At 41.8% G+C, this 27893-nt stretch overlaps 3 protein-coding genes across 9 annotated transcripts in view; 1 reads left to right on the forward strand and 2 right to left on the reverse strand.

Moving 5' to 3' along the window:
• DAPK2 (death associated protein kinase 2) overlaps positions 1 to 3244 on the reverse strand; it is a 135881-nt gene extending 132637 nt beyond the window's left edge. For 2 of the 3 annotated variants that reach the window (XM_033851780.2, XM_073801137.1), the window contains exon 1: positions 3105 to 3244. The gene's annotated coding sequence lies outside the window, so the exon portion shown is untranslated. The remainder of the gene's footprint in view (positions 1 to 3104) is intronic. The other variant, XM_073801138.1, reaches the window with a different exon arrangement.
• On the reverse strand, positions 3072 to 16768 carry CIAO2A (cytosolic iron-sulfur assembly component 2A). 3 transcript variants are annotated; one of them, XM_004315232.4, is made up of 5 exons: positions 16518 to 16762; positions 12322 to 12486; positions 7384 to 7433; positions 5102 to 5147; positions 3878 to 4346 (listed from the first exon to the last, which is right to left on the reverse strand). In XM_004315232.4, exons 1-5 carry the CDS (start codon positions 16639 to 16641, stop codon positions 4249 to 4251), a joined length of 483 nt encoding a protein of 160 aa, XP_004315280.2. In that variant the 5' UTR covers positions 16642 to 16762; the 3' UTR covers positions 3878 to 4248. The 3 variants fall into 3 exon arrangements, with proteins under 3 accessions (XP_019803521.1, XP_004315280.2, XP_004315281.1); XM_019947962.3 differs by lacking the exons at positions 3878 to 4346; positions 7384 to 7433 and adding an exon at positions 3072 to 3326 and having other exon boundaries at positions 16518 to 16768; XM_004315233.4 differs by lacking the exon at positions 7384 to 7433 and having other exon boundaries at positions 16518 to 16767.
• Positions 16769 to 19840: 3072 nt separating this feature from the next.
• The window catches only part of SNX1 (sorting nexin 1), a 42470-nt gene continuing 34417 nt past the window's right edge, over positions 19841 to 27893 (forward strand). For all 3 annotated transcript variants that reach the window (XM_019947986.3, XM_019948004.2, XM_004315230.3), the window contains exon 1: positions 19841 to 20027. In XM_019947986.3, coding sequence (XP_019803545.1) covers positions 19869 to 20027 — 159 coding nt within the window. In that variant the 5' untranslated portion in view covers positions 19841 to 19868. The remainder of the gene's footprint in view (positions 20028 to 27893) is intronic.

The following is a 27893-nucleotide window of genomic DNA, read 5'->3' on the forward strand; positions in this document are numbered from 1 at the left end:
ATAAAAATTTTAAGAAATTCAAATCTGTGTCCATAAATAAATGTTTGTTGGAACACAGCTATGCTCCTTTACATATTGTCATGGCTGCTTTTTGTGCTACAAAAGCAGGGTTGAATAGTTGCAACAGAGATGCAACGCTTGAAATTTTACTATCTGGCCCTTCTCTGAAAAAATTTGCTGACCCTGCCAGCAAACACATTTTGTGAATTTACGGACCTCTATTTTTCACTTGTATGTAGATGCTGTTACGGTTGATAAAGTACAAACTCATTTAAATATAATATTAATGTAGTGGACATTAGTCATCAGACTACCTTAACCCTCTTGATGTATTTGAGCAATTCCTACCATGTAAGTCTTGCTGGGAGATAGACGGACTCCTCATACAGGCCAGATACTCCTTTCTCCTCTCTCCCTGGCAGCCAGGACATGGACATGGGACTTGGGATCAGTCCATTAGAGACCCCATCTAGGACTTTGCAGCTGGAGTGAGTCACACAAAATAGCAGGGATAGAAGAGATATCATTCTGACAGTAGCAGCGAGTACAGCAGTTACAGCTAACTTCAAAGAGCAGCAGGGCCAGCAGGATGGGGGTGCCTGCAGCAGTGACACATTTCTGGTTGTACCATCACTGGTTTCCTCACCAGACAGTCCCTTAAGGGATGATTTTGTCTTTGGTTCTGGTTGACTAGCCTCCATGTCTGCCTGGCTAGGACAAGCTCAGACACTAGACGGGACAGCCTGCATCACTCACTGCCTGCAGGGAAGAGGGGGCTGAATGCAGAGGTTGGTAAGCATGAACTGAAGGAAGACAGACAATGGCTGATCCATCTTTGTATCCTTAGCACCTAAGACAGTGCCTGATACTTAAAAAGTGCTAAGTATCTGTTGGTGAGAGCACCAGTGAGTAAGTGCTTGAGTTGGTAAGAGCATACACTAGGGATCTCTGACTTCAATCGACTCCAGCCACCTGAAACTGGCAATGAGACTTTCATGTATCAGGGTTTCGTTAGAAGATATAAAGACAGCCCTACTCTTTAAGCCCTAGATAAGGCTCCAGGGATGAGAAACGGTCAGTACTTGGGGGTCAATGTGTATTTGACCCTGGTCTGTGAGCCTCAGAGCCCACTCAGATGATGTTTGTCGTATCTTGTAGAGGCAGACAGCTGGTCAAAAAGCATTTGCGTGTGCACGTGTGCAGTGGGTGGGAGAATTCGGGACAGGGTGTTTACCAGGTACTATTAGCTCTTGCCCTGGATGGCAGACTTCCATGAAGCGGGAAACTTAGTGCTGGTCCTAAGGACCTTTCCAGTGGATTTGTAATTTAGAAAGAAGTGATTACCATGATGACTAAAGAGAGGAGCCAATGAGAGCTTTCAAAGCAAAAGATTAAGAATCGACAGTGACATTGCCACAAAGCTGGTGCTCTGATGCCACAATGTTAGTGGTTTTTCTCAAGAGAGGAAGATCACGGGGATGAAGCTCTGCTGGGGTATTCCCACAGTGCAGAGCCTCAGCAGAAGCCAAGAAGGTTTGGGGTTTTTTTTTAATTAATTTATTTTTAATTTATTTATTTTTGGCTGTGTTGGGTCTTCGTTGCTGCGCGCGGGCTTTCTCTAGTTGGGGCAAGCGGGGGCTTCTCTTCGTTGTGGTGCGTGGGCTTCTCATTGTGGTGGCTTCTCTTGTTGTGGAGCACGGACTCTGGGTGTGTGGGCTTCAGTAGTTGTGGCACGTCGGCTCAGCAGTTGTGGCACGCGGGCTCTAGAGTGCAGGCTCAGTAGTTGTGGCGTACGGGCTCAGTTGCTCCGCGTCATGTGGGATCTTCCCGGACCAGGGCTCGAACCCACGTCCCCTGCATTGGCAGGAGGATTCTTAACCACTGCGCCACCAGGGAAGTCCCCAAGATGGTTTTAATAGGACTTCTATAACCAGTATGTTGTGTAAGAATTGATTTTATTTTTGTCCCCCACTAATCCTTCGAAACTTTGTTGAGAAGGCATGATCCTCCTCTGCCCATGGGTGAAGACTTGGGCAGACACATGATTTCTGTCAGATTAAGTCGTCTTGTCACTTTTAACCATACAATCTCATTACACTGAATTATCTAGTCACATCTAATAGTTAGAACTACAAACTTGGCATCAACTCTTTCCTAACTTGAGCTTGCTTCAGGCTTGAAACCTCCAGCGGAGCCATGGGATGGGGTCCTCTGCTCTCTCCTCTTTCCCCCTCTTCAACTTCGCCACTGCGGGAGCTGAGGGAGGGAGGAGCACCAGAGATGGGACAGTTCTTACGTAGCTGCTTGGCTTCGTGCTCTCTCTGCCTGATGATTAGAGCTGGCTCTTTCTCTTAGGTTGGCACTTTCGTACGCTTACCAGGCGTACCCGCTGTGCCCCCTGACCCTGGCAGAAGCATCTCCATCCTGGCTGCTCACTTGCCGTCTTCTCTCCTCAGTCCCTGGGCACCAGGCAGTACACCTCCAGACCCTTTCTCTGAGGTCTCCTTGGCCCTGCTGATGGCTTGTTGAGCAATGTCAAATATGACCCCATAGCATGGTCCACGAGAAACACTTGTGCATCCCAGGGCTCTGTCATCAAGGTAGTTAGCCTTGCCTTTCTCTCACCCTCTAGATTTCCTGGGCAGGAGTCAGGCCCCAGCCTTCAAGCCCACTTCTGCTTGCTTTCTCAGGCCTGAGTCAGGCACCACTTTTCTGGGTCTCTCAACTGCAGAGGACACATTTCCAAACGCTCTGAGTTGTCCCCTTGAAATTCCCCTCAGCGGATAGTGGTAGAAGGTGTCATTTCCTCACCCTTCCACCAAGATGGGGGTTGGAACTCAGCATAGCAACAGCTTTAACCAAGGAAATCTCTTCATCAATCTTCCTACCAAATCCTCTCTGTTCTCTCAAAACTCATATTCTTGAAGTGGATAAAGGGGTTCAAGAGCCATGGAACAAGTTCTCATGTTTTCCCCTTAGAATCCTCAATTAAATTTGAGGCAGAAGAGTTCTATGCTAATACCTGTGTATTAGTTACTTATTGCTGCATGGCAAATTACACCAAAACTTAGTGCTGTAAACAATAAACATTTATTATCACTCACAGCTTCTCTGCATCAGGAACTAGGGAGCGGCTTCTGGCTCAGGGTCTAGTGAGGTTCCAGTCAAGATGTCAGCCTGACTGAGGCTCCACAATGGCTTCCAACGTGGTTCCCTCACATGGTATGCAAATTGGTGCTCGTTGTTGGTGGAAGGCCTCAATTCCTCTCCATGTGGAATTGTCCACAGGGCTGTCTGAGTGTTCTTAGGACATGGCAGCTGGATTCCTGCAGAACGAGCAACTCAAGTGATCACAAGGTGAAAGCAGTAACATCTCTTATGATCTAGCCTCAGAAATCACACACTGTCACCTCTGATTCTTTTTTAGTCATGGCAACCAGTTCTGGTTCAATATGGAAGGAAACTACACGGGCACGAATATCAGGAATCAAGGATCATTGGTTGGGGGGGGCACCTCGGAAGCTTCCTAACATACCCTGTTACACTTCAAATGACCACTGTCCCCTAAAACAAACTGAACAAGGTACAAATAAAGAAGAACCCATTGACTTAGATTGTTTAATCAAAATTTCTTTGGGGACTTCTTGATCTTCAAAATTATATATGTCACCTGGCCCTCTTCACATTTGTTCCTTGTCTATAAATGGGTCCAGGACTCTTCTTGAAGGAAGTCAGGGCCCAGGCCTGATATTAAGGGTTCTTTTTGGTTCTCCTATCTCTGATTCTACATAATAATCAGAAAATAAAGCTTTGGAAATATCTTTTAGTGCTAACCTTTACACTAAAATATACAATTAAATAAAAACATTCTAAGGTGTATACAAGAATCATCTCTGTTTTATTTATTTACAGAGTAATGATTTAAACTGAATACATTTGGGCACAGTAGATATTTGACATGAAAAGCAGTTGTATCAGAATGGGCATCAGAAAAATAGCAACTCATCTGACACATAATTACTAGAAAATATTTTTCTGTCGATCATTTAAGTGTTACAAATCCTGAGAATGTTAAACACTGAACAAACTAGGTACTACCTTATAATTAAATCTTGCTTGGAAATCATCCTTTAAAAAATGCACTGAGGTACAAATCACCTACATATTAAACATGAGTCTTTTACATTTTACAAAGAGTTTAAACAAATATATCAAATGATTCCAGTTCAGTGGCTCTTAAAACAGCTATTAGTCAGGTTCAAGGACACACTGTTCCACGATGTCCCGTAAGTTGGGATTCTCCATCGCAGCTGCCACTCGTTCTTTGTCATTTATCTGCTTGTTGACTACAAAACACACAGGCAAAAGTTAGCAGGACTATGTCAATACACAGCAGCAGACAGTAATTTTATTAGCTTGTTAAAACAGAATTTAACACCTTGAGAACTTAACACAGGTTTTGGCTAGTTATTCATTAGTTTCGAAGGGGAGACTTAAAGAGAAAAAAATCCCCTGTAATCCCACTTTTGCTTTTCCTAAATCCCACCTCTGTTATTTTTAAGCGGCTGCCACTTTATTTCTCTCCGTAGGCTAGAGATGCTTTATACAAAAACGCTTCTCTACTCCCATTTTAATACATTAACCCAGGAAGGCAACACCTACCCCAAGATTCCCTAAAGCTTTACTTGCTGGACCTTTGATTTCAATTTCAAGTACACAGCTCTCTATCCTGCCACCAAAGAGAAGAATCAAGCTCTCTTTAGAGCTTATAATTCAAAGTTCCTACAGCTGGATATTCCTCACAGATGTGTGGCCACTGGCCTAAACCAGTCAATATCCACAGGGCTTAACTCTAGTTACACTTCAAATGACCACTGTCCCCTAAAACAAGCTGAACAAAGTACAAGTAAAGAAGAACCCATTAATTTAGATTGTTTAATCAAAATTTCTTTGATTAAGGAAAAACTTAGGAAAAGCTAAGAGCTGATTTTGTTCTTTTTTGCAAATGACCCAATAGATACTTGGCTGGCAGAATAACGTAACACCCAAGATAAAGTACTATATGAAGCTGTTTTCAAATAATGGTTCAAAATTCACTTACTATCTTCCTCCGTTGAGTGGGTTCCTTCAGAAATGTAGATTTCCAACTAGGAAAAAAATACATTAAAAGCAAAACATTTAGAGCATTCTAAGATGAGTGAGGTGGAATGTACAATGGACTCAAGAGTCTAGGGATGAAAGCCCAAATCCTGTTTCCATCATCAAAGACTTGGGACAAATCTTCACATTCTTCTCTAAAATGAGGGCTGAAGTTAGTAGGATTTTTTACTTTGGTCATATGGGGAAGGCCCGCGGCGGGTATTCCCATTCATTATTTTTTAATGAATACAAACCTACAATTTTATGCAAGTGAGATCTCATACATGTTTTACTCAACAATATATATCCCCTGCACTCTACCTCTTCCTCCCAAATCAGTATCTAAACTTTCTCCCTGCCCCACCCCACAAGAAAGCCACATTAATAATCTAGTGTTGGGGCTTCCCTGGTGGCACAGTGGTTGAGAGTCCGCCTGCCGATGCAGGGGACGCGGGTTCGTGCCCTGGTCCGGGAAGATTCCACATGCCGTGGAGCAGCTGGGCCCGAGAGCCATGGCCGCTGAGCCTGCGCGTCCGGAGCCTGTGCTCCGCAACGGGAGGGGCCACAACAGTGAGAAGCCCGCATACCGCAAAAAAAAAAAAAAATAATAATAATAATCTAGTGTACTTTCTTCCATATTTTTCTCTATTCCCACATAATTTAAGATTTCACACACACACACATTACATACATATACACACACACACACACACACACACACCCCCCAAGGCTAGAAGTTTCTTTTTATTGTGTACTTTACAAAAATCGGATCACAATATACAGTTTTCAGTATCCTCCTTTTCTCATCTACTATTATCTTGATAAATTTATTCTCAAGTACAATACTGGTTAAGCTATCTCTCCTGGTCCTGCTGCACTCACTCCCTTAAACTAGCTAACCTCCAAGAACCAGAGCTTTTGAGACAAACCCACAAAATTATTGCAAATCTTGTGGTAAATAAATCATGCTATATGATAAAGATATGTCTATTTTTCAGGGAACATTGGAGCATGTGATCTAATTCGCATATACTTATTTACTACTGAGATAAATGTTTTTCATGAGGGGGAAAAAATCATAGCCTATTATGGCTCTAAGAGATCCTAGAGACCATTTAGTCCAGTCTTCTTTAAAAGACAAAACACCTTATACATTCCCCCAGTGGCATAACACTAACTCTTATTCTAAACAACAAAGGAAGTGGTATAAAATCACTCTATACTCATTTACTTTGGCTTAAAATTATGCACGACTCATTATTCTGAAAAACGGTAAATAAAGGGGAAGAGTCAAGCATTTACCTTGCTATTCCTATGCAAACTATACCTCAGGGTAACCAAACAGTTGGTTTGGTCCACAGAAGATTCTAAATTTGAGAGGTTTCTTGTGGCCCTTTTTAAGTGGTTCTTAATTGGTTTTAAATTTTTGGATGAATATTGTCACCCATCAGGGAAATGCAAATCAAAACCACAGTTAGATATCACTTCACACATTCTAGTGATGGCTATAATGAAAAAAAGAGATAATCATGATAAGTATTGGCAAGGATGTGCCGAAATCAGAACCCTCACAGGCTGCTGGTGGGAATGTAAAAGGGTGAAGTGGCTATGGAAAACAGTCTGGAAGTTCCTCAAAAGGTTAAACGTCGAGTTACCATAGAATCCAGGAAGAAGAGAAATGGAAAACATATGCCCTCGGTGGAAAAGAAATGAAAACACATGTCCACACAAACACTTGCACACAAAGGTTCATAGCAACATTATTCATAAAAGACAAAAAGTGGAAACAACCCAAATGTCTACCAAATTATAAAACAAATAAATACAATGTGATATCTACACAAAAGAACAGTACAAGGCAAAGAATGAAATACTGATACATGTTATGACATGAATGAATTCTGAAAATATTATTCTAAGTGAAAGATGCCAGTCTTAAAAGACCACAAATTATATGATTCCATTTAAATGAAACACCCAGAATAGGCAAAGCTATAGAGACAAAAGTGGTTGCCTAGGGATGGGAGAGGGTTTAGGAGAAATGGGGAATGACTGCTAATTGGTATGGGTTTTTTTACTGGGATGATGAAAATGTTCCAAAATTGATAGTAGCGATGGCTGCATAATTTTGTGAATATACCAAAAAAACATTAAATTCTATACTTTAAATAGGTGGTTGTATGATATGTGAATCAAATCTCAACAAAGCTATTATAAAACAACAACAAAAAACACATTCCTTACCTTATGTTTAAACGGTAAACACCGCTGAAGTTTAACTCTTAAGCACAGCCCTGCAGAGGAAAAAAAAAAGCCCCAATTATCTCTTCTTATTGGTTCTTGAAAAAGCATACAGCTGTGTCTAGGTGTCTCTATACAAAACAGTAGCTGAAAAGAGCTTAGGCTCAATCCAATGTACGCCTCCATTGAGCCTGGCACCTTTACCTAGCAACTTTAATATTGATACATCTTACGAATTCCTCATGATAATCCAGTGAGCTAGGTATTGTCAATCCCATTCTACAAATTATGAAACCAAGGTCACAGTGTAACTTCCCCAAGATCAAAGAGCTAGTAAAATGACAGAGTTGGGACTGGAACCCGAAACCACCGCAAAACGCAGGTCATTTCTGCTGTATCAATTTGCCTTCCATCAAAGGCCAATTCACTCATTAAACTTTATTGAATGCCTGCAACAGGTCAGGCCACACAAAAACTTAAAACCGGGGCGTCCCTGGTGGCGCAATGGATGGGAATCCACCTGCCGATGTAGGGGACACGGGTTTGTGTCCCAGTCCAGGAAGTTCCCACATGTCGCGTAGCGGCTGAGCCCGTGAGCCATGGCCGCTGAGCCTGCGCATCAGGAGCCTGCGCTCCGCAATGGGAGAGGCCACAACAGTGCGAGGCCCGCGTACTGCAAAAATACAAAAAAAACAAAAAAACTTAAAACCAAGTAAGAGCCACTTAAAAAGCACCACAAGCGGTCTTCCCTGGTGGCGCAGTGGTTGAGAATCTGCCTGCCGATGCAAGGGACACGAGTTCGAGCCCTGGTCTAGGAAGATCCCACATGCCGCGGAGCAACTGGGGCCGTGAGCCACAGCTACTGAGCCTGCGCGTCTGGAGCCTGTGCTCCGCAACAAGAGAGGCCGCAACAGTGAGAGGCCCGCGCACCGCGATGAAGAGTGGCCCCCGCTCGCCGCAACTAGAGAAAGCCCTCGCACAGAAACGAAGACCCAACACAGCCTAAATAAATAAATTTATTTAAAAAAAAAAGGACCACAAGCAATCTCTCAGATTTGGACTCCTCTGTGCCTGCAGGGTACAAATAGAGTTGTTTCCCTAAAACAAGCTCCTCTGAAGTTCAGTTTATCACCCCAATACCAAGTCACAGTTCAATATTTTTTTTTCCAGTTAAGACTTCCAAGAGAAATTAAAAGTCAGCTTGGAACAGAGCCTCAGTGCCAATGTTTCACTTCTCCCCCACCATAAAATATAGCATACAATTTTAACTAAGTCTACACCTCTAGACAGAGAAGATAAACCAAGCTGCTCTTATTATGAGGAAAAAGTGTCTCTAGTTCCCTGGCTTTGCAGGTTTTTATTTAGAGCAATTTATTTCCTCTCCCAACTAATATCAATACATAAGGGCTTGTTACGTTATAAGGAACATTTTCTTAGTATTTTGGTTTGATTAAAAATAAACAACAATAACAAAACCCCAAACATAACACAGCAAAACATAATTGTTAGACTACCTCTCTTTTGGGGAGGTATGAAATTAATTTGCTTGTGGTTTTCTAAAGTACCACTAGGTTTTCTAACAGAATCATCTGAAAAATTCCAGAGAAGGAAAAAGAATTAAATGAGCTACAATGAGATTGGGCCTACCTTAGAGTCTACAACACAGTAATTCCATAATAAATATTAGGGAATTCTAAAGAAAATATATAATTTCCTTAAGAAGGGTCCCCCTTAAAAAAAAAAAAAAAGAAGGGTCTCCCTTCAGAGTATCTATCTGCCTTAAAGCTTATCTGGAGGGTTTTCCTTCCTCTGCTCCCCCATTGTCTCCTTAATTTGTTTCTTGAGCATCCTCATGTGTTCTAGTCACTGTTGGTAGGTATTTTACCCATAAATAATAACTGTTTTACAATTCACAAAGCACTTTCTTGAATATCAGTATCCTCAAGATAGGCAGTATAGCATAACTGAGACAGGTAATTTGGGTTCAAAAGTGGCTCCACTACACACTAGCTGTGTGACGCCAGGCAAGTTACTTAACCTCTCTGAACTTCAGTTTCCTTATCTGTTATACAAGTATTATAATAGTACCACTATATATAAGGTTGTTACGCACGAGGAGTAAATATAGTCATGCTTAAAACAGTAGTTGATGCATAATAAGTATCCAGTAAATGTTAGCTATTACTATTTTATCATTTTCATTTTACAGCCAGGAACCAAGATAAGCGATTTGTTCCACATCACATAGCTAATATGTGGCAGAGCTGGAAGCTAAATCTAGACTCCAAATTCTATGCCCTTCGTATCCTGCCTTCAGCCATTCTTGTTTAAGTCAACAGAAAAGATTATCAAGTGGTTTTTCTGCTCTACCCACTCACCCGCTTTGAGTCTTCCTTGTCTTTGGAATGATATACCAGGGTAACTGAGTAGGTGACAACCTAAGCAGTCAGGGTGGAACTCTGACTCAGATGCCTTTCTCTGCTTAGTACTACCTGCTCATAGGAAATGCCTCCTAATGCATCAGCCAGAAAGAGGACTCCCTTCATCGAGTTTTCCAGTCATGTTGCTTGAACACGATTACTATGATACACTACCATACAACCTTCTCAAAAGCCAATGGTCTTAAATGAAACCCATATCAAAAGGGCCAAAAAAGTGACAAAACTCTGTCAAAAGGTGTAGAGATCTGAAATTCAACCATAATCTAATCTTGACACCTTTACAGTTATTTTTATTTCATGTGCTCTCTCAATCTTTGTCCACGTAAACACAGTTTTTTAAAATAACTGCAATCATAACACAAATTCAATTTATCATTCAAGCTTTTTCATCCACTCTCACACAGATACTTTGATTCCTTGATTATAGTCATCATTTTCAATAGAAATAAGAAATGCCATTATTTTTATATCATTTCAGTATTAATCGATACTATAGTTTCTTCCAGGATTTATTATCATAAATTTACTATATATGTTTTGAACATGCTACTATTTTCTTCTAGGGAATTATTTCCTTAATTCCTCGGTCAAAGAGTATGAACTTTTTTTTTGGCTATACCACGCGGCTTGCGGGATCTTAGTTCCCTGACCAGGGATTGAACCCGTGCCCTTGGCAGTGAAAGTGCAGAGTCCTAATCACTGGACCACCAGGGAATTCCCTGTGACTTGCTAATATTTACCCAGAGACTTAAAAATATTTCTACCATATGACCCAATAATTCCACTTACAGAAATTTATCCTGAAGTAATAACTAGAGATAAATAAAAATATTTATGTGTAAAGCTGTTCATCATAGTATTATTTATAATTGTAGGAGGCTAGAAGTAGTCTAAGTGGTTACAAAAATGATGACCATATAATTATATGACCATATAGTTGACCATATAATTAAACAATAATATTTAAGGAGAACTAAAAAACATTTCTCATCTACTTCATGCTTTCTATTACTTAACCCTTACAACTCAGTAGTTACCCTTACTATCAGTATTTTACAGATAAGGAAATAGGCTTGGAAAGGTTAAGTAACTTGCCCAAGACCAAAGAGTGACAGAGCTGACAGAGCTGGAATTTTAGCCTAGAGCACACATTCTAATGACAACTTTTAAAAATTTTCTTCTTTATACTTTTGTGGAATTTCAAAATTATTGCCAACAAATATGTTACTTTTATAATTTAAGAAACACAATATAAATATTACTTTTTGAAATCTGTTTTCGATATCTGTTGATTCAGAAACTGTCCAATGATGAAAAATATGTATTCAAGAATGCTTTTTCTAGTATTGGAATTTTATAACCACAATAGTATCTATGGATTCACAGACCATCTAGTCCCTCAAGATGTGCCCCATATGCTGGAAACCACTACTTGAGGGATCCCAGGTCCAACAAGTGAGAAAAGAAAGACAACTCACAACAATAGTAGAAACAATAATAAAATATTTACCTTTCCAATCCTTTTTATAAATTTGTCTATTTTTAAATAGGTAATATAGTCTCAATGTTCAAAAGCTTAAAAATATAAAAAGTTATAAAGTCTCCCTGCCACCCTATCCTCCATCTGACCAGTTCCCACCATCACTAATGCCCACACCCATCTTAGCTATTCATTTCTTATGTTTTCTTTATGGATATGCAATCAAATATAAATGTATATTTTTGCTCTTCTTTACACAAATGTAGCAATATTATACTTGCTTTTATTTTCAAACAGTATGTCATAGAGATCTTTCCATATTAGTATATGGAGAGCGTCTTCATTCTTTTTTATAGCTGCATAGTATTCCATTGTTAATAAACACCATCACTGATTATTTAATTGGTTCCCTACTGATCAAGATCTGGTTTGAAAGAAACTTTCTTTACCTTCTTTTTAACAAAGTATACATTCAAAGATATCTATTGTATATCTCACAGCTAACTAATCCAAAATATTGGGAATGCAACCTCTCAAAAAGAAAACTACCTGAAAAAATACCCTCCCACCAGGACTTCTGCCCATGCTACATAGAAGCCAAGAGAGCAGCTAAAAGGAGGAGATGGTAAGGACAGCAGTGCTAGTCTGACAACACCCATTCCGATCTCCAGAACTGAGGAGAGGAGCTGGCCCACACTCAGGCTCCATTAACTGTAGAGAAGCAGCATGGTATAGCTAAAGGAAAAACACACTTAAAGTCAGGAGACCTGGAATTGAGCCTCAGCTTCATCATTTCCTGCCTACATGATGCTGAGCAAGTCCCTTAAACTCTCTGAGCCTCAGGTTCCTCATCTGTAAAATGAAGATAATATTGACCCTCTCATACGCTAATTGTTGAGAACTACAGAAAATATTCTGTAAACCATAAAGTATGATACATGATGCTAATTGTTACTGCGGGTCAGTATCAGCTAGAATAATTCAGAATTAATATATAAATATCTTTATCTAAAACCTTACCAATAAGAGTCGCCAAAGAGCAATGAGGTACTGTTGGCGTGAACCTGATAATAACCAAATAGTCTTCTTCATTTATCTCCTGAACCTCCACACAACTTTCCGTTACCACTTCCAGTTCTTCTAAAGTATTGGGCTTCTCTGGGTCCCGGATAGTTCGAATCAAATCTAAAGAAACATCAGAGAAAAGGTTTTATGTTAAAACATGAATATTCTAAATACAAACAATTTTGCCAGTCCTAATCCAAACACTTACTTCTTTTTGTTTGAGCAAATACTACAGCCACTCCCCAGGTTTCTGACAGAAATTTCCACTACTAGTGTCCTTTTGAGAAAACCATTTTCTTGGATTATTACTACCTCATGTCCAGTTTCTTGGATCCAACCTTGCAGAGAGAATACATGAATGGGGAAAGTGTCATAGAAGTTCAAGGGAAAAAATAACTTAGTTGGGGAGAATGCAGTATCGGGATTTATGGAAATGGAATCTGAATCAAGCCTTTAAAAATGGGTAACATTTTGGGGAATTCCCTGGCGGTCCAGAGGTTAGGACTCCACGCTTCCACTGCAGGGGCCCAGGTTTGATCCTTGATCAGGGAACTAAGATCCTGCAGGCCACACTGCGCGGCCAAAAAAAAAAACCCACAAAAAACAAAAACAATAAAATGGGTAACATTTCAATATTTGCCATTTAAGGTGAAGGAAAGTAAAGAACAAGTTTAGTTTGCACGGAACTCAGCATAAGGGAAGAAGTTATTAAGAGTTTAGGCCAGTCCATTAAGGCTCTTTTAGAGTCAGCAAAAGGCAACAGGATGTCCTCAAGAGGTTCTGAACAAGGGAGTGACATGGACAGCATTACACTGTCAGCTGGTAGACTCAGAACTAAAGAGCAGAGCCTGGGATACCAGCTGAAAAAGCTGGGCCTAAAACAGGGACATGACCATAGCTATAGAGAGGAGGGGAAAGACGAAGAAGTAATTTCAGAGGCAGAATCAACAGAATCTGACAACTATTTGGATGTAGAAGACAAGGAAAGGGAGAAAAAGAAGATGACTAAGACTGTAAATCTAAGCGCCTGTGAGAACAAAGATAGAATTAAAAAAAAAAGAAGAGAGAACAAAGGAAGAAATTTGGGTGGGGGCTGAGATAAACAGGTTAAATCTTATATATAATCATTCTGAGGTGCTTAAGGGGCAAACCAATGGAACATTCCAGCAAACACTGAATTATGGCATAAGGTTTAAGAGAACCAAGGCTGGAGTGGCTGTTGAACTCATGGGATTCACAAAGAACAATGAGTAGAACCATAGTTTTCAACCTTGGCTGAACAATAGAATCACTAGGAATGTTTCAAAACAAAAACAAAAACTGGTGTCTGAGCCCTACCAGGGATTCTGATTTAATTGATTCACAGTATGACCTGGGCATTGAGACTTAAAAAAATTCTTCAGGCTGTTCTTATGTGCAGTCCAGTTGGAGAATCACAAATGTAAAGGGAAAGAGAACTAAGTATGGATCTGTAGGAAGCACCAAATTTGGGGATCAATAGGAGGAAGAAAAGCAAAACGCAGCATAAAAGGAAAGAGGGGATGGTTAACAACATCAAATGCTGCAGAAAAGGGCCTTCCCTGGTGGCACAGTGGTTAAGAATCCACCTGCCGATGCAGGGGACACAGGTTCGATCCCTAGTCTGGGAAGATGCCACATGCTGTGGAGCAACTAAGCTCGTGCACCACAACTACTGAGCCTGCGCTCTAGAGCCCGCGAGCCGCAACTACTCAGCCCATGTGCCACAACTACTGAAGCCCGTGCACCTAGAGCCTATGCTCTGCAACAAGAGAAGCCACCGCAATGAGAAGCCCGCGCACCACAACGAAGAGTTGCCCCCGCTCGCCACAACTAGAGAATGCCCACGTGCAGCAACGAAGACCCAACACAGCCAAAAATAAATTAAAAAAAAAAATGCTGCAGAAAAATGCAGGTTAACGAAAGCTAAAGCCGGTCTCAGAAGGTCACCTGTAAGAAAGCACTTTCGGTAGAGAGGTAAAGGCAGAGGCCAGCTTGCAAAAGGGGAAGTGAGAAGGAACTGCAAATGTAATCCTAGGGCTTTGACAGGGAAGGAGGGAAGAGCAAAAAAAGGACAGTGCGTTTAGAAAAAGCTAGAACAATGACAAGGATAAGGGAAACTTGAGTATGTTTTATAGCCCAAGGGGAAGGATCAAACAAAGGAAAAAAAAATAGAGGAAGAGCCACTGAAATTTCAAGGAGGGGAGTGGAGGAGGCTGGTAAACTAAGCAGAAAGGAATGAGACCAAAGATGTGGGAGGCTGGGTTCGAGGTGGAGAGGAAAAGATTTCCTTCTTACCCTGAGGTTGTAGAAAAAGATGGAAAAGGAGAATGATAAGAGAAATAGTGAGGTAGAAAAAAGCAGAGGGAGTTCACATGCGACAGGCTTGATGTTCTCAAGCCTGAGGTTTTGTTCTATTACTCACAGCACCCCTGTAATCAGAAATCCAGCTGGGAAAAACAAATCAATCAAACTCTATCTTCTCCCCAGCAACTCCTGAGCTTATCACTTGATTAGAAACAGAATTTGAAAAGGGAAGCAGGAAAAAGAGGCTTCACAAGGCTGTGAAACACGGGGCTCAGGGAAACAGGTTTTTTTGAAAAGGAATTTTTTCCCTTTCCTCCTAGGCCTTTTCCCTGTAAGGCTCATATATACAAGCTGCATTATATTGTTCATATGTTAAATAACTCTGAAAGTAAACCTCACGCGTTATTTAACTTCTCTCCTTTTCTAGTGATTTGCATTTATTTTTTTAGAAAGAAAGCAATGTTGCTCTCCTCACATTGCTCCCTTGACTTAAATTCTTCTACTGGCTCTGCACTGATATTAAATTCTTCATTTATATTTAAACCTTCAGGATCCAGTTCCAACCTGCTATGTAAAACAATTTTTGACCACACCTCCCTCCACCTTTAACCACAAACCCTACCTGTACAATGAAGATGGTTCCAGGGGTTGAATAGAGAATATAAGTGTGTGTGCGTATATATATATTATATATTATACATATATAACTCACTGTGTATTTTTTTTTGCACTCCAGTCTTGGGTGTGTTAAAGAACTATAAGTTCAAGGCCGGGCTCTTGGGGACCTCTGCTTTACTGCTTTGTGGAGATCATTCCACTCACACTTGTCACCTGACTGGGTTTAAGTCCTGCCCCTAGCAAGAGGTAAACCAGATTAACTCCGAAGGTCTTTAACATCCCTGGCTTCTTTCTACGGATCTATAATCCTTACCTGCATTATCTGTATTCTTGTGGTTATACTTTTACCCTAAGTCAGCAGGAATCTTTGAATGCTCATTAGATCCAGTCGTTTTAGTTTTCAAAAACAATACTGATAAGTCCAAAAAAGGCAAGTCATAAAGCAATTATGAAGTGATGAAAAGCGCACTAAGTTTGGAATCAGAAGACAAGAGCTTTGGTTTTTGCTGTTTCTTTACTGGCAGAGTGGCCTCCAGGTAGTTGTTTAACCACTCTACACCTTTATTTCCTCATCTGTACGATGAAGATGGTTCCAGGGGTTGAACAGAGAATATGTGTGTGTGCATATATACAATATACGTTATACATATATGTAACTCAATGTGTGTGTATTCCTTTTTGCACACCAGGCTTGGGTGCGTTAAAGAACGATAAGTTCAAGGCCGGGCTCTTGGGGACCTCTGCCTACGGCCTCTGGAGCAGAAGAGGGTGGCTGTGACCTTGGGCCAGTCCCCAACTCGGCAGTCAGCCAGCAGTACCCTCGGCGGCGGAAGGAGAAGTGTGTGTCCAGGGGCTAGGAAGGAAGGAGGTTCCAGTAGGGCAATCAGGCCAGCTTTGCTTCCTAACCAAACACCCTAGACGCTTGCTCTGCCCATAAGTCTTGAGATAGCCACTAGAACGTGGGGGAAGACAAGGGAAATGAAGCGTTTGAGACCTCCAGGCTCGGCCTGCCCCGGGTTTAGCAAGAGCCTGGGTCCTAGAAAGACCCACATGCCCGTGTGACTTAGGACTCCGGAGAAAAAGCTTCCTACGCTCCCGGACGAGATCTGGCAAAAACTCGAGTCTCCACTCTTAACCCTCAGGTGAGGCCCTCGTTACCCCCGCCTCCACGTATACCACCAAATGCTGCCCTGGGTAAAATTAATTACCATAAACTTCTAGCGCTTTCTCTTCCATGATCCGGGGCTGCCGGGCAGCTCCCCGCTCAAAGAGGCCCGACAGCCACAGGACTCTGCTCAGCGTCCAGGAGAGCAGTCCGGACACTCGCTCCATCCTTACGCTCCGCCATCCCTGGCGACTGTCCCACCCGAGCCACCGTCTCTCAGCAGCGAGCCTCGCGACTTATCAACTTCCTGGTCTTCAAACGGGCCAAGAGAAGCCTAAAGGTCCGGGGCAGAGAATAGGCGGGACCGGACGGAGTATCGCGAAGGACCTAGGTAAGGGAGCCACGAGAACTACAAGCCCCAGCATGCTTTGCTCGGTTTCGGCGGAACAAGGGAAAAACAATTCCTAGAGGCCCATGAGGCGCGTTGCGTGCTGGGTCGTATGGGCGTTTTCTTTGGAAGACGGTGAGCTGCAATATGGGATTTGTAGTCTCCAACGGTGGGCGGGGGCAGCTAACGGTCTGTTAACCGCCGTTAATTGCCTCACTCAGCGTCTGGATAAGCTAAAAATGAAACCCTGAAGAGGTAGGGGAAAGGAGATCTTGATTTCTAGTGCTGGAAGAGCGTCTGCACGGTGACGCCCTACTATTATTTCTCCGAGGGGGCCGCTTCCTGTCAAAGTTTTCTTACGTCCTAGTCAGGCCGGAAGTGAGTTTCCGTCGCGGTTAAACGGGATGTCTTTGGAGCCTAGTGAGGATGGTTAGGCGTGGCGGGAGGAGGAGTTCCTTTTTGTTTTCTCTTCTCATAGAGACTCAGGCTAGCACAGCTCCCCACTACGAGCTGAGTATTTCTGCCAATCGCCTTCAAGATAACTTAGAACGAGAGAGCTTTCCGACTGTCCAGTGTGTCCAATAGTGACATTGGAGATCGCCATCCTAAAAAGAACGTCTTAAGCCCTCCGGTTTGGTGGCAGTGATGGATGCCAGTAACAAGGTTGATGATGCTAATTTTACTTTAATCCATCCATCCCTACAGTCAAATCTCAAACCTTTATTCGATACTTAATTTGCCAGACTTGGTCTATAGACGCCAAGGATACGAAGATAGGACACGGCCCTTACCCTCAAGCAGCTCACAGACCTGTGAGGGAGCCAACCCCTGATGTTGAGGAATTTGCAGTTTCGAACAAATGAAACCTTTTGTCAAAGTTGATGACAAGTTTCGTACCATCTCTATTTTACTTTTTATAAATTTATTAATTTTATTTGTTTTTGGCTGCATTGGGTCTTCATTGCTGCGCAGGCTTTCTCTAGTTGCGGTGAGCGGGGGCTACTCTTTGTTGCGGTACACAGGCTTTTCATCGTGGTGGCTTCTCTTCCTGCGGAGCACGGGCTCTAGGCACGCGGGCTTCAGTAGTTGTAGCATGCGGGCTGAGTAGTTGTGGCTCGCGGGCTCTAGAGCACAGGCTCAGTACTTGTGGCGCACACGCTTAGTTGCTCTGCGGCATGTGGGATCTTCCCGGACCAGGGCTTGAACCTGTGTCCCCTGCATTGGCAGGCGGATTCGTAACCACTGCGCCACCAGGGAAGCCCTCATACCATGTCTATTGAGAGGAAAGTAAGGATTATCTTGCCGAATTATCCCATGATAACATATCCCATTTATCTTTTTTAATAGATATTTATTGGAGTATAATTGCTTCACAATACCGTGTTAGTTTCTGTTGCACAACAAAGCGAATCAGCCATATGCATACACATGTCCTCATATCCCCTCCCTCTTGAGCCTCCCTCCCATCCTCCCTATCCCACCCCTCTAGGTCATCACAAAGCACCGAGCTGATCTCCCGGTGCTATGCTGCTGCTTCCCAGCAACCAACTGTTTACCATTCGGTAGTGTATATGTCAATGCTACTCTCACTTTGCCCCAGCTTCGCCCTCCCACCCCATGTCATCAAGTCCATTCTCGATGTCTACCTCTTTATCCCTGCCCTGCAACTAGGTTCATCAGTACCATTTTCTTTTTTTTTTTTTTAGATTCCATATATATGTGTTAGCATACGGTATTTGTTTTTCTCTTTCTGACTTACTTCACTCTGAATGACAGTCTCTAGGTCCATCCACCTCACTACAAATAACTCAGTTTCGTTCCTTTTTATGGCTGAGTAGTATTCCTCCCTTTTATCTTTAAACTCTTGTCTAGCTGATTAGATTTTAGGCCCACCAGACAACCAGTGAATAATTTAGGTCCCAGGAAAATTTCGTTCAGAGTTTAATAATTCCCCTGCCATCTGTTCCACTCCACTTACTCCACAGCAATTGAGAGGATAATTCTAACTTCCTTGTAATCAAATTTAGGACACTGAAGTCTCACCTCCTCTTTGAGGCCTCCCGACTTCTCCAAACAGAATTGATGATCTCTTTTACTATGCTCCCACAGCACATTATAGCACTGTTCACTTACATGCCCATCTCCCTCAAGCGCCTAGGGGGCCAGAAGCGTCTTTATTTCTATATCTCAAGTGCATAGCAGGGTGCCAGGCACACAGTAGATGCTCAATATATATTTCTTGAATGAATTAACTAAATGTTGTTGAAAGAATGAATAGCAAAGCTTTACTGTATCTGTTCAAAGACCTCAATCAAAAATATTTATTGAGGACTTCCCTGGTGGCGCAGTGGTTAAGAATCCGCCTGCCAATGCAGGGGACATGGGTTTGAGCCCTGGCCCATGAAGATCCCACATGCTGCGGAGGAACTAAGCCTGTGCACCACAACTACTGAGCCTGCGCTCTAGAGCCCACGAGCCACAACTACTGAGACCGCGTGCCACAACTACTGAAGCCCAGGCACCTAGATCCCGTGCTCCTCAAGAGAAGCCACCTCAATGAGAAGCCCACGCACCACAACAAAGGGTAGCACCCCGTTCGCGGCAACTAGAGAAAGCCTGCGCAGAGCGACGAAGACCCAATGAACGCAACAATTAAAAATATAAATAATTTTAAAAAATATTTATTGAAGCTCTATGTAGCCACTGTGCTTGGCATGGGTTGGTGGCACGAAGAGGTTTTCAGACTCGCTTCTTCGTCTCCTTAAGAAGCCCGGTAGATAGAGCTATCTAGAGCACAAAGAGCCCTTAAGAACATGCACGTCCCCGAGAGCCTCCTTTTCTGTCCCTTTGCCCCATAGGTTAAGAGCTCAGCCCTGAGACCAAGGGTTTGGATTGGCTGGACAGGAGCCCCGGGTCGCCCCGCCCCTCCCCCAGCGCGTAGGCCCCGCCCCGCGCGCCCCGCGGGACTGGTAGCGGCCTTCCCTCTTCGAGCCGCTGGAACGCTTTGCTCGCAGCACTCTCTCTTTATAAAGTTGTTGTTGCGGCTTCCGCCGTGGGTGGAGGAAGATGGCGTCGGGGGGTGGTGGCTGTAGCGCTTCGGGAAGACTCCCTCCGCCCTTCCCCGTCCTGGAGCCGGAGTCCGAGGGAGCAGTCGGGGGGTCAGAACCAGAGGCCGGGGACAGCGACACCGAGGGGGAGGATATTTTCACCGGCGCCGCGGATGCCGTGAGTTCGCACCCTTCGGGGCAGGCGGGCGGGCGCCTCCAAAGGAAAGCGACGCTAAGCGAGGGTTGGGGAGGCTGGGCAGAGTGGGCCCGGCGAGACCTTACGTTGGTGACAGTAGTCGTGGCTTGGGTTCTAGATGAGCACCGAGACGTAGGGCCCGGCTTCCCCGCCCCTGGGCGGACGGTGAGGAGTGAGGGATGTGGTGGCTTCTCAGCTGAGGTCCGTTGACAGCAAAGAGCCTCCAAGGCGGGCATTTGGTCCTGCCTTGCGGCCCCACGGACCCACGGGGCTGGTTTGCTGGTGGTTTCCTGCCAGGCTGATTTAATAGATCAAGATAAGGGGGTGGGGTGCAGACTTTCCTTTACCTCGCCTTACTGTTCCAAGGATGAATAATGTTATCTGGAGTTGCCCAGGATAGTGACCTGCCCACAAATCCTTTCGTTAGCTCCATCCTTACCGGTGATTACTAAAGGTCCTTTTGGATCTTAGTCTAGGAGAATTAACTTGACTCCTTTGATCTCTAGGAAAATCCTGCCAGATGTCGGTTGAAAAAAAGGTCCTGCCAGATAAACCACTACGTAGATCTAAAGCTTTGTCCCTGTTTTTTGTGCCTAAGTACCTCAGTGGGAGCAAATCTGTAAATGAGAAGAGGCAATGGTGTTTCCCATAGTAATATCCGGGTTTCTTTTAAGAGTTAGGTATTAAAAAAACTCATCTTTATATGTGGAATGTGGAAATCAATAATCAGTTCTGGAACCAATGGAGATGTTTTTGGGCTGTTTTATAAGAATACTGACTCATACCATTTGGTACAGTTAGTTCCAGGTTGAAAACTTCTTCAGTGCTAGGAGTGAATTTATGTTTCTTTCTATCTTGGTTAATGCTTAGCTTCATAGTAGCTACTCAGTATATGAGTGACTAAATAAAACAGCTTTAAATTCTTTATGCAAGCATGTGTCTGAAAAAGTTTGAGGCTTCTCTCATTTAAGTCAGAAAAAGGTTAAGTTTCTTGGCAATGCCTTCTGTGATAATCATTAGATTTTTCCGTGTACTGTATTTAGGAATTAAGTCCATAATCCCAGCTCCAAAAGTGTTTGCTGATGCTTATATAACAGCTCAGACTGTCAAATGAAGTCTCTGTTATTCTGAGAAATAACTCTTGTTGCTAATTTAGTTCTGTATCCCATTTAAAACAAATCTTTTGTCTATTCCTTTAGTAATTCCCTCATAAGCCATGCAGAACAGCGACTGTTGATAACTGCTGAGATGGTAGATAGTCAGACTGAACATCTGAAAACAGAGACTCTGGCTCTGAAAGCAATTGGTCACATTGGTAAATGATGATTTATTTTTCAAAAAGGACCCTGGAAGGATGAGTTGTTATTTTCTAAAGTTCTCTAAGTAAGTTCAAGAGGTTGTGATTTGATTGGTCTCACCAGATTACTTCCCAGAGGCATCCATACTTGTCTCCTAAGATAGTGAAAATACTTTGCCTAATTTCCATCTAAGGGGAGGAGGAGGGGGTCAGAATGAACTTGTTCGACCACAGAAAGCCAAATTATTTTTACTCAGATTTTGATCCAGGAAAATTGAGTTGCTGAGGGAACTAAAATGCCACCTGTAAGCCATTTTTTAGCAGCTTGTCTTGATGTTAATCTTCAGAAAGCCGAGACCCCAAGGTTCCTCACTAGTTAGGCTGTGAATTTTTTGTTAAATAGTCAATACAAATTATATTACAATAAATGCTTTAGTTGTGAGCCAGTGTGAGAAGATGGATTGCAGTGCTTCTGTATCTTAAGGAACAAGATTGAAGAATAAAGTAATTAAGAAAGTGGGCTTTGAAGCCTGGTTTAAATCCAGGCTCTGTTACTTGCTTGCTTAACCTTGGGAAGGGTACTTATTTACTCTGTACAGTTTCCTCACCTGTAAAATGTGAATAGTAATAGTATTTACCTGCACCATTATTGTGAGGATTAAATTAGAATACCTGTAAAACACTTAGAACAGTTGAGCATTTTGTAAACTAGAATTACTCGAAGAATCAAAAAACCCACAAAATCTAATAATGAATTAGAAAAGTTAAATTAATTAATCCTAAAAATGGTTAATGTAATTTATCAAACTCAAACTGGTAATAAGAGTGATTTGATTAAAATCCATCAAAGTAGGCACTTAATGACTTCAGTAGCTTCCTACTGATTTAAGTTTGTCTTCATACTAGGTTTTGCTGCATGTTGGAGGCAAAGAGAGGAATATTAAAGAATTGAGAAGCTGAGGCATATAAAGTTTAAAACTCATTTTTGGTATGCATGTAATTTCCTGGACATTGATTAACAGCTGCTGCTGTTAATCATCCCATCTGCTCTCTTTTAGAGCCCAAGAGACTTTCTTAATATGGTAATAAAAATATGATTTGATTTTTAATGGAAAGAGCAGCCCCTGATATGCATTTTAGGATCTACAAACCAGTTATTTGAATGGGATAGACTGGAGTTAAAAGGATTATTAAAACAAATCTGAAATCATTGCTTTAAGCCTGAAAACCAGTTTGTGGAAGGTCTGGTTCTTAAAAATACTCAAGACCTTATCTTCTTTATGCCTCTTACTTTGTGGACCTATGAATAAAAAGGTCTAAAATTTTAAATATATTATCTGAATCTTTGATTGGACCTGAATCCAGATATGTATCTATTTAGTTAAAACTTTCTTAGTTCTAGGATAGGATTAATTTTTCCCTTAGTAAGAAGAGAGACTAAATTAGAGCCCCTTTTCGGTTCTTCTAATTCTTAAAATTGTTATGTTAAAAACACTAAATAGCATACATGTTTTTACATCTCATTTGACCTCACTGGTCTTATTTGCATACTTCTAAACCGGAAAGGTAAAATTGAAGCAAGTTCTTTATCTGCCTTCCCAGAAGTTCGTATATGCTCATCTCTTTAGCAGTATGCCAGGACCACCATTAGATTTGCCCTCTGAATAAAAGAGGAGAACTGTGGTGTCCTTTCTCATGCTGAGAAAAAGGAGGGAAACATAGATTAATGATATCCTTGGTTCAGGTTTTGGCCATATCTGGTAACTTCTTCATTTGATGATATATTATACCAATTAGATTTTTTTTTTCTCACCACTCTTATTCTTAAATTGAAACCCTTGTAATTAGAGAAATGGCTAGAAAAAAAGAATAGGATAAAGACAAAATAGCAGGGGACTTGAAAATGAAAAGTCACATATTGAAAAAATTGTCTTTGGTTAATCAAGACTTATTTACATATTTCCACTGGTGTTTAAAGAACAATGTCACTAGCCTTTATTGGTAGTCAAAAGTCAAGGATAGCAATTGGCTTCTGATTGACAATGTTTTATGGACTATAGGGAATTATATAAACATAAGTTACATATTAACATTTAGACAGAAAAGGGCATGGTATTTTTAGAATCCAGTCCTACATCTATGATCAATATAACATGTATCCTGAGGGGAAAACAAATCAGCTTTTTTTAAATTGTGGTATAAAACACAACAAAATTATCATCACAACCATTTTAAATTGTACAGTTCAGTAGTGCTAAGTATACTCACATTTGTGTGAAACAGATCTCCTGCATTAAATAACAACTCCCCTTATCCCCCTCCCCTGGGCCCCTGGTAGCCACCATTCTACTTTCTGTTTCTATGAATTAGACTGCTTTAGATAACCTCATAAAGTGGACTCATACAGTATTTGTCTTTTTTGTGACTGGTTTATTTCACTTAGCACAGTATCCTCAAGATTCATCCATGTTGTAGCATGTATCATAATTTCCTTCCTTTTTAAGGCTGAATAATATTCCATCAAATGTATATACCACATTTCATTTATCCATACATCCTTCAGTGGACATGTAGGTTACTTCTGCCTTTTGGCTCTGTGAGTAGTGCTGCTATGGGTATGCAAATATCTCTTTGAGACCCTGCTTTCAATTCTTTTGCATATATACTCGGAAGTGGGATTGCTGGATCATAAGGTAGTTCTATTTTTAAGTTTTTGAGGAACCTCCATACTGTTTTCCATAGCAGTTGCACCATTTTACAATGTTATCTCAGCTCTTTTTTAAGACCAGTTTATTTCCTTTTGAGTGCTTATAGGATAACTTTTTTAGATCTGGATATAAGTTGGTAATTTCATTAAAAGCTCTAAGGAAATTGATAGTTTAACTGGCTAAGATTTTAATTCTCTGTTCTGCAAAATGCGTGGTGGCTATTCCCAAAGGTATAACATGTCTTCAGTAAGTTTCTTGATACTGTCCTTTCTCTGTTCCTAATCAGACTTCTTTTTTTTAAAAAAAAAATAAATTATTTATTTATTTATGGCTGTGTTGAGTCTTTTGTTACTGCGCACGGGCTTTCTCTAGTTGTGGTGAGCGGGGGCTACTCTTTGTTGCGGTGCGCAGGCTTCTCATTGCTGTGGCTTCTCTTGTTGTGGAGCACGGGCTCTAAGCGTGTGGGCTTCAGTAGTTGTGGCACGCAGGCTCAGTAGTTGTGGCTCGCAGGCTCAGTAGTTGTGGCACACGGGCTTAGCTGCTCCACGGCATGTAGGATCTTCCTGGGCCAGGGCTTGAACCCGTGTCCCCTGCATTGGCAGGCAGATTCTTCATCACTGCACCACCAGGGAAGTTCCCTAATCAGACTTCTTAAAGTTAATCTATACAACAGTATTTTTAAACAGATTTAATACTTAGTTTGTTTAGTTAATGGTATAGTCATTTACAACTAATATTAGTAAATAGTCATGGATAACTGTCTGTCTAGTTTGTAGTATTTTCTATATGCATATTGTCTCAAACACTTGTTTTTGGAGCTAACATCACATCAGGTGGTCAGATCTGATCAAAAGATCAGAAGTTGAAATTACACATTTTTCACACAGGTCTGATACAGATGTTCTTGGAAAAGTCAGTAACTGGTGTTTTGTCTAAAGTTTCATTTTAATGCTCAGCTCAAATTGTAAACTTCTAATAAGTTTAGATTTTCCTGAAGTACACAGACTCATTGGTTTCTTGATCATAGACTTGTACTAGCAGTTAACCTAGCTTTCAAGGTTATGGAGGAGAAGCTAACAAAAGTAGTTACAAAACACTTTTGGAGAAAGGGGCATGAGAGAAGACCTAAAGATGACTAATAAGAACCCAACTTAAAATGTATTTAAAATAAGAGTTGTGGGGGCTTCCCTGTGGCACAGTGGTTAAGAATCTGCCTGCCAATGCAGGGGACATGGGTTCGAGCCCTGGTCTGGGAAGATCCCACGTGCTGCGGAGCAACTAAGCCCTTTCACCACAACTACTGAGCCTGTGCTCTAGAGCCCTCGAGCCACAACTATTGAGCCCACATGCCACAACTACTGAAACCTGCGCGCCTAGAGCCCATGCACCACAACGAAGAGTAGCCCCCACTCACCGCAACTAGAGAAAACCTGCACGCAGCAATGAAGACCCAACGCAGCCAAAATAAATAAAATAATAAATAAATTAAAATGAAATAAAATTAGAGTTTGGGGCTTATGAGAGAAGCAACTAACATTGTGATCCGACTTCTAGGTTCTGTAGGGAGTTGCTGCCCCTTTACTTACTCAGATGTCAGGGTAACTCTAATGACTTGGCCACTTGTGATTCATTTGGCTGGGAGAAGGGAGAGGAAAAAGAACACTCTAATTTCTCTCCTTTGGTCCTCAAAGCTTCTCAGCACTCTTCAGTAACTGCTGTCATAAATAAATCATGAGTAGTTGATAGTTACTAGAGCAAGTAGCCATAAGTATCTCATCTCCAGGAAAAGTCTGTTGCTCAGCTTTGGCGTATTCTTTTGCTTAGTCAGATGGACAGCTGGGGCTTTGTTTTGCTTTCAGAGCAGATTTGAACTGGGTTTGTTCTGCTTTTTCAATTTAGAAGCTAATGCACCATTAGTACTCTGATCGTTCTTCAGTTCCAGGCCCTTCCAAGTTATATTAGTGTGAGACCCCAAAAATTTGGTATGGAAGTTACACCAGAGGATTCAGTAGAATGTCTGTAGCTAAATTTTGGTAGATCATGGATGGCCTTTCACTTTGAGGTCTCTACTGCACTTGCTCATGGTTTTCCTTTACTAACTCAGTGGTCAGTTTCAGGCTCATTTTCCCCACCCTTCTAGCTCCCCCTTTTCCATTTTCATTAGTCCTAGAGGAACTAGCTCAGAGGTTCTCTACCTTTTTTGTGTCATGGACCCATTAGCAGTCTAGGGAAGTCTGTGGACCCATTCTCAGAATAATGTTCTTAAATGTATAAAATACATAATATTACAAAGGAAACCAATTACACTGAAATGCAATTATCAAAACGTTAGAATAATTTTATGTTATATGCTTTTTAAAAAAATGCTTTAAATAATATCTAGGGATAGGTCTAATACCGTGATTTTTAAATTGAGATGAGCATAAATGATATTTTAAGATCTGTAATAACTGTAATATCAAATAAAAATATCTAATTTTTATTAGCTATGTCTCAGGTACTGCTACTACTCATGGTTTGTTGCCTGTCTTTATAATTGAAGAAAATGCTGAATTTCAGTTAGAGGTTAGTGAAAAGTAAATTGTAATTTTATTCCCATTTAAATTCATAGGCCCGATTCTCAATTCTGTGGCTCATGGACCCCACATTAGAATCCCTACTTTAACTCCTTAAGTTATGAGAGGGGGTAATATTGTGAAATCATTTGGGTTAGTTAGATATCCACCCAGTTTGTAGAGTAAGATGTACCAAATCCAGTGGACACTTAAGGTCCATTCTCCTAAGCACAGAAACTTTTAGTGCATCTGTGCCATTTTTGAAACATGGTGTGGGAGAGGAGTCACTGCCTGCGGTAGGCGGAATGACTTCCCCCTCCAGCATGTCCACTCCTATTCCTGGAACCTGTGAAGGTCTTAGGTTACAAAGTGAAGGGTAAATTTGAAGTTGGGATTAAGGTTGCTAATCAGCTGACCTTAAAGTAGGGAAATTATCCTGGATGATCTGAGTAGGCCCAGTGTAACCACAAGGATTCTTTAAAAATGGAAGATACAGAGAGTCACTACCTTCAGAAGAAAGGCACAGAGAGATGTAACATTGTTGGCTTTGAAGATGGAGGAAGTGGGCCATGAGCCAAGGAATGTAGGCAGCTTCTAGAAGCTAGAAAGAGCAAGGAAACAGATTCTCCCCTAGAACCTCCAGGACGGAATGCAGCCGTGATGATACCTTGATTTTAGCTCAGTGAGACCTGTATTGACTTCTGCAGAACTATAAATTAATAAATTTCCATTGTTTAATCTGTTAAATTTGTGATAATTTGTCACAGCCATGATAGAAAACTAATACACTGACCCACTTAGCTCATTTCTCCCCAGAAGTAAAGGTGGCAAAAGGAGTAGTATTTCATGCCAAGATCTTCCAGTGTAAGTTTTTTTCTTGGCTGCGTTGGGTCTTTGTTGCTGTGCGTGGGCTTTCTCTAGTTGCGGCAAGCGGGGGCTACTCCATTGTGGTGCGCGGGCTTCTCATTGCGGTGGCTTTTCTTGTTGAGGAGCACGGGCTCTAGGCGCGTGGGTTTCTGTAGTTGTGGCACGCGGGCTTAGTTGCTCCGCGGCATGTGGGATCTTCCCAGACCAGGGCTCAAACTCGTGTCCCCTGCATTGGCAGGCAGATTCTTAACCACTGCGCCAACAGGAAAGCCCTACCAGGGTAATTTTTAAAGACTTTGTGACTGCCGTTTTATCATCTGGGTATAACTTCTGGGGTTGACTTATTCCTAATTGTCCTTTCCTTGTCACACAATTCCGTAACTCCATATTGCCTTAACTAAATTATCCAAATTTTGCATCG

Source organism: Tursiops truncatus, chromosome 2 (assembly GCF_011762595.2).
Source record: "Tursiops truncatus isolate mTurTru1 chromosome 2, mTurTru1.mat.Y, whole genome shotgun sequence".
Lineage (NCBI taxonomy): Eukaryota > Metazoa > Chordata > Mammalia > Artiodactyla > Delphinidae > Tursiops > Tursiops truncatus.

Excerpts from the sequence above, each read along its gene's own strand:
- CIAO2A (XM_004315232.4), bottom strand. The coding sequence starts at position 16,641 with ATGGAGCGAGTGTCCGGACTGCTCTCCTGGACGCTGAGCAGAGTCCTG. Across the intron at positions 7,434-12,321 it reads CTCTTTGGCGACTCTTATTG|GGCTGTGCTTAAGAGTTAAA; the intron begins GTAAGGTTTTAG and ends TTTCCTCTGCAG. Across the intron at positions 5,148-7,383 it reads GTTTACCGTTTAAACATAAG|TTGGAAATCTACATTTCTGA; the intron begins GTAAGGAATGTG and ends TTTTTTTCCTAG.